The sequence below is a fragment of the Camelina sativa genome, chromosome 3 (genome assembly GCF_000633955.1).
Source record: "Camelina sativa cultivar DH55 chromosome 3, Cs, whole genome shotgun sequence".
NCBI lineage: Eukaryota > Viridiplantae > Streptophyta > Magnoliopsida > Brassicales > Brassicaceae > Camelina > Camelina sativa.
In genome coordinates, this window is record NC_025687.1 from 11,640,531 (window position 1) to 11,646,371 (window position 5,841).

The 5,841-nt window shown below is 33.4% G+C and overlaps 1 protein-coding gene across 1 annotated transcript; it reads right to left on the reverse strand.

Annotated features, from left to right (window-relative positions):
• Nucleotides 7-4,406, reverse strand: LOC104776611 (MLO-like protein 14). The gene is made up of 15 exons (XM_019241672.1): nt 4,112-4,406; nt 3,867-3,924; nt 3,534-3,772; nt 3,326-3,442; nt 3,084-3,144; nt 2,739-2,833; nt 2,536-2,610; nt 2,267-2,352; nt 2,001-2,050; nt 1,872-1,912; nt 1,605-1,775; nt 1,479-1,514; nt 1,329-1,396; nt 1,174-1,234; nt 7-1,079 (listed from the first exon to the last, which is right to left on the reverse strand). Exons 1-15 carry the CDS (start codon nt 4,232-4,234, stop codon nt 696-698), a joined length of 1,665 nt encoding a protein of 554 aa, XP_019097217.1. The 5' UTR covers nt 4,235-4,406; the 3' UTR covers nt 7-695.

Sequence of the window (5,841 nt, forward strand, 5' to 3'; positions counted from 1 at the left end):
AGCCGCTTTGGTTACTAATTCCGAAGCTAGAGACATTTCAAGTACTATTGGTTTGGGAGAGGTTGAAAGTCAAGAAATGCATCACATTTACATAGGAACAGGTAAAGATTCGAGTCTCGGAAATAAACAAGACAATATAAACTCTGCGCCTACAAAGACTATTAGGGGTACCGTTTCCATCAAATTCTCATTTCCTATCATCAAGATTCGAATTCCTATTCCAAATCCAAATTTTACGGTGGCTACGGAAAACCAACTCATTGAAGAAGAGATTAAAGGTATTGTCATAAGTCCAACGAAGACTAATGAGTTTGGTATTTCCCTTTGAAGTGACGGTCTAGAGCTCGGATTCAGCTACAAAAAACTAGCACCAACAACCGCATATTGAAGGCCTTGCCAGTTTCCTATAAAGCATACCGATGAACTGATAATGTTATGGTTTTAGAGACAAATATTTATGGTGACCAGACCATCGAATATTAACAAAATATGTAGTGATCTTTAACAAGCACCTTGCCAAAACTTTTGAATGAAGAATGAAAGAAGGATATATGTGAAACATTTTCTTACATCTATTTACTATATGATTTAATTGCCTATGATCTATAGTAAAAATAGTCATATACTTATCTTAAATCTGAGTTGAGAAAGAAATATAGAAAACCGAACAACTAACCATGTTTCTATCTTAAGTCTTAACATTCTCTTCTCATTGGCAATGAGGATGATCTTGAGAGTGATTCTGTTGTTTCTGTGTGCAGCCTTGAGAAAGTTGTTGAAGATATTGAAGCCCAAGGTCGCAATATCGGTGTTTCAACACTACTAGAATTTCCATAAGCTCCCCGTTGTCGAATAAGCTGAAGCTCGAGCTCATTACTTTGAACTAGAGAGGGTTCGGAAACATCAAGCACCTGGTCATTGTATTCTTCAACAGATGCAATTGTGCTTGTTTCTGTTCGAACAGTTGAATCATCTCCATATAACCCATGTCTTCTTTTCCTTCTTGTTGCTTTTCCCCAACCGTTAATTGTCTCTCTTACCCTTTGAGGTAACAATGCGGCCTTGTAGTTCGTTCCCATCTATAGTTAACATTTTCTAGTTTGTGAGTTTTAATGAAGTACTGGAGTAAATATATAGAAGCTCCAAAGTTTTTTTTTTCTAGATAAATATTACCTGAGTGACAAGTGCATAGAGGGGCAGTGTGCTGTAGCTGCATAGAAATTGTCCAGAAAACCTACCCAAAAAAAATCATGGACTAAACCGTCTCAAACTATAAGAAAACACACAGCAGTCTCATATATATAGCTTCATCGCCAAAACTTAATTACCCTAGGATAAGTCGCAAGTAGACAAATAAATGATTCCTTAGGAAGCAAGAATGGTAACCAAATTGCCACTGAAGAAACAAGAATGGATTAAGTTATATAAGAACACATTTTCAAAGAAACATAAGATTATAGAGAGAACAAAAAAATTACCCAAAACCAGAAGAAGGAAGCCAGTTCAAAAGCGTTCTGTAGGAATCAGAATGAACATATGTTAGTACAGAACAAAAACAAAAGAAAAAGTATTTTGTGACTAAGGGTTTCTAAGACTTTGTAGACCTGAAACTGAATGAAGTGGATAAGGGATAATAATAATTCTGGTTTCTTGAACCAGAAAAGTTCATCGCGAGGTCTCAGCTTAACACCGGACGCATATTCTGTTATCCCAGCGTTCTCCAATGCTAATGTTGCGATTACATGTTGCAGCTTTGCACCAACCAAAAGAACTAGCTGTTGAAAAAAAAAGTATGTAAACCAAAGTGCAACCGAGAAATGATATAAGACTCAATTTCTAAAGAAACATGATGTTGGAAAAATAGTTCTTACGGTGATTGGAATGATTGCTAGCCAGAAATAAAGATTTGATCCTACATTATCAAATCCAAAAACAAAAACTCTTAAGTTACACAAACGAGTGACTAATTCACACTTTGCACTATGGTTTCATATGCATACCTTTTACGTTGAAAAGCATGAAACCAACTACAAACCCCCAAAGTGGCCCACTGCAAGAGATTATCAAAGCAAGCGTCATTAACCCTCTACTCAACATAATTCATGATATGAAATTAATTAGTAATAATGTTGGATGAATAATGGCTAAAAGTTTTATGAAAGCAAGTTAAACTTGGAACAAGAGAGAAAATAAATCCTACAAGTATATATAAAGCTGAGAAAATTAATGTACCACACTAATTTTCTAAGGAAAAAGTGTTACTCACCTGACGCCAACAATCTTTTGGAACTCTTCCTCCATAGAGCGAATCATATAGCTATGGAAATCGTATGTCAATGTTAGGTGATGGTTCTGTTTAAAGAAAAATAACAATGATTACAATAACATAATAGACAAAATTCAAATGAAGGTGATAGAACAATCTAGAAAGATTGGTAAACTATTAGCATCACCCAAACATTTCAAACTATTGCTTGGATATAATAAGTGTTTGTTATTTAAATCTAATAAGTTACACATGAGAGTATCACGCACCATGATGAATCCCTTGCGGAGTGTAAGATAGTCAGAACGAACAACAGAGTGTCCAAACTGTCGGAAGAAACATATCTGTAAGAATAGTTAATAAATACTTAGCCATTTGTATCATAATATGTAATTAAGTGCAAACATAATTACATGTTTACATTCATTTTCTATCATGTATCAAATGTAGAAATAATATTTGTAAAACTTACCACCCATATTAGTAATCTATTCTTGACCAGGGGAGCAGATGTATGATATTGGACAAATGTTGTTTGCCTTCGGAAAATCTTTTCTCGTGCGACCACTGCCAACATTGAAGTATCAAGTTTACTATATAAATATGATTTCCAAGAAAATCAAAGCCTTAAACAACAACACTAAGCCTATCTCCCTATGTGATATATATATGGGATCTCTATATATATATAGGTGAGAAACTAAACTACACCATGAGCTAAAAAACTTGTAATTTCAGGTAATTCATACAACTCTCTATTTTACTTGACATATAGAATCTTTTGTACCGATTGTGAAAGGATTAAGCTATTGCTCACCGGTTAAGCTATCATTTCGGTCCATATGAGCCTCGTCTTCCCAGATCCTCCATCTATGAATCTGGCCAAAAAAGATAATCAAATTGAACTTGTACTAACTTATGGACGGTACACTACACTATCAAATGGAGTATACATTAATATAGTCTAAGAAGTATATAAAAAGAAGCTAGAAACTCATAAATCTTAGACATGAAAAATTCAGTAGAAAATAGTTAAAAAATGTTTGATAATAGCACTACCTTCACGATTGCAAGAAGCATTGTCAAGCAACTGTAAGTTACATGTGTGACTGCCATTATAAATATGAAGCGATGCAATTGTTCCATGCCTTCATATGAAAGAAATGGCTCATGTCCCTGTTAAGTAGACAATGTTATGGCATTTTGGTGTTTTTTTGTTTGTAATCAGTCATGATGAGATTATTCATAAAATGAGTTTAATAGAAACCTCGCTGCACGTATTCTCGCCTATGCCACTCAATCTTCTCCTCATAATGTGGAAGAAGGGAGATCTCGTTAACTTAGTCCGCTTGACAGAAGAAATAGTACTTTCAAGTTCCTCATTAATCTCAGAGCGGGTGCATGGGACAAATCTATCGTTGTGGAAACTTGAAGAGACGCAGATGTTAGCTATTGTGCTAGAGGTAGCGGTAAGAAGAAGCGATATGAATCCGAGCAGCATCAGCTCTGGAAAGAAAAATAATTCAAGATCCAAAACAATATTTCAGGACAAAATCTCACAAAACATGTTATGAGGATTGTTACATGTTTATCCATCAACCTTCTTTCATTTTCTCCAATGCAGCAAATAAAGGTTTTCTCTTTGTCTTTTGCAACCACTGTCCCATAACAAAAGTTCAAACGCTAAGACGACGATCAATCATCAATAGAGAAAAACTTTAAACCACTTGACATTTAATTAACGGGAATATCAAAAGGAAAATAAAAGGGAAAGTCANTAGTCAACTATAAACAAAAGAAGAAAGTAAAAAAAAAAACAAAAGAAGAAAGTAACCATGCACTTACGTTACTAAGCCGATGAATGGAACGCTCAACGATCAAAGAAACAACTACAAAGACAGTCAAAACTGTAGCAACAGACCATGTTGGCGTTAGACCCAACGTTCTCTCGCTTGGTTCTTCTCTCATTTCTACAACCGATTAATTCTTCAAGAACAAAATTTCAGATGTTCCTTCTCTGCTTGTAGTTCAGTATTCTTCTCGTGCAAGAAACAAAATTAGTTCTGAGATTTAGCGTCGTATCCAGTAACTTTAAACTCTTCTTCATGCCAACACGAATCACCCTTTTAGTTTAGCATCTTCCAAGAAAACAAAACTTTCCATATCAATCAACCTGAAACGTATGTAACGTCCTAAATTCGGTAATGGCTCGTTAAACTCTTTTTGATCGAAATATTAAAATAAATAAAAAATAATATTTATCTTTATTTTATCAAAGATATTTAGCGGAAATAATTTAATAATTAATCAAGAGTTTTCTTATAAATAACGTAAAACCGATGATAATTACTTTCTTGATAACTGAATATACTTATCGTCTCGCAAAACCCTATTTTTGCGAGGTCACCAGACAACGACATTCTTATCATTCACTAAAACATTAATACTAATAAAGACTTTAAGTAAAATCTTAATAATAGTAGAAATACAAACTGTCATCCTCTCCATATTTCACATGAATCAAGATATTCAGTATAACACCATGATGATCGACCAGATAAACAAAAACAAATCTAGATTTGGATCCCCATTATGAATCTCTAAATCATCGGTTTGTAAGCCCTTATTTAAAACTTCAAGATCCATTTAAAGTAGTGATTAAGGTTGGAAAATGTGAATGGAAAAATTAACGAAAAAATAGCTTTACAGTACAAGAGTTTAAACTTAAAACTTAATGGGAAAATTGTAAACAAAAATAAGCAAAATTAAAGACATAAAGTGCGAGAACTTACGGGAATAGAGAGAAGCAAGCGAGTCTTGTTTACAAAGAAGAAAATTGAACAGAGTGGTGGAGAAAGAGAAGAGAAGGCTTTCCGAAGCAAGATTACTCCTCACGTGTAATTCTCTAATGCAATTATATCATAATTTGTCTTCCCTTTTTTTTTTTTTCTCTTCTTTTCTTTTTACATTAAACTCATAACGACTTATTTTATATATCTTATTAGCAATTAAGAAATACTATATTTTAAGCTACTAATTATACTTAATATATTAATTATATATATAATAAGTCTAAGAGTTTGCATCACCTCCGAACTCTAGTTGAATTTTTTTAAATGATATTTTGGCTTAATAATCAAAACAAGATGTGGACTGACAGCACAGTTATAGGATCTTGAGGAATCTAATTGGAAACTACCCAACTCGATATATATGCATGTGTGAAGACTGAACAATTATTATTATTAGGAATAATAAATTATTACAAAATTAATGACATTATTAATATTTCAGCTAAAAAAAAAGTGTATAGATCGAAACATGCTCCAGTAAAGTAAAGTGGTCCAGTCGATTTGAATATTTGAGGAAGAATTCTGATTCCTTGAGATTTCTGACGTTGATCATTTCTTGCATTTTCAAATCATTTGAAAACTGCTATACAAGTTACTGAACTTACTGCCTTCGATCGGTAGTGAAGATAGCTCATCTGAACAAGCAGCCTACACATTTGATGGTGTACAAACAATTTATTAGATTTCAAGATGTAGAAAATTGTTTTTTTTTTTTTTTTTTTT

Excerpts from the sequence above, each read along its gene's own strand:
- LOC104776611 (XM_019241672.1), bottom strand. The coding sequence starts at position 4,234 with ATGAGAGAAGAACCAAGCGAGAGAACGTTGGGTCTAACGCCAACATGG. Across the intron at positions 3,443-3,533 it reads GCGAGAATACGTGCAGCGAG|GGACATGAGCCATTTCTTTC; the intron begins GTTTCTATTAAA and ends TCTACTTAACAG. Across the intron at positions 2,611-2,738 it reads ATAGATTACTAATATGGGTG|ATATGTTTCTTCCGACAGTT; the intron begins GTAAGTTTTACA and ends CTATTCTTACAG.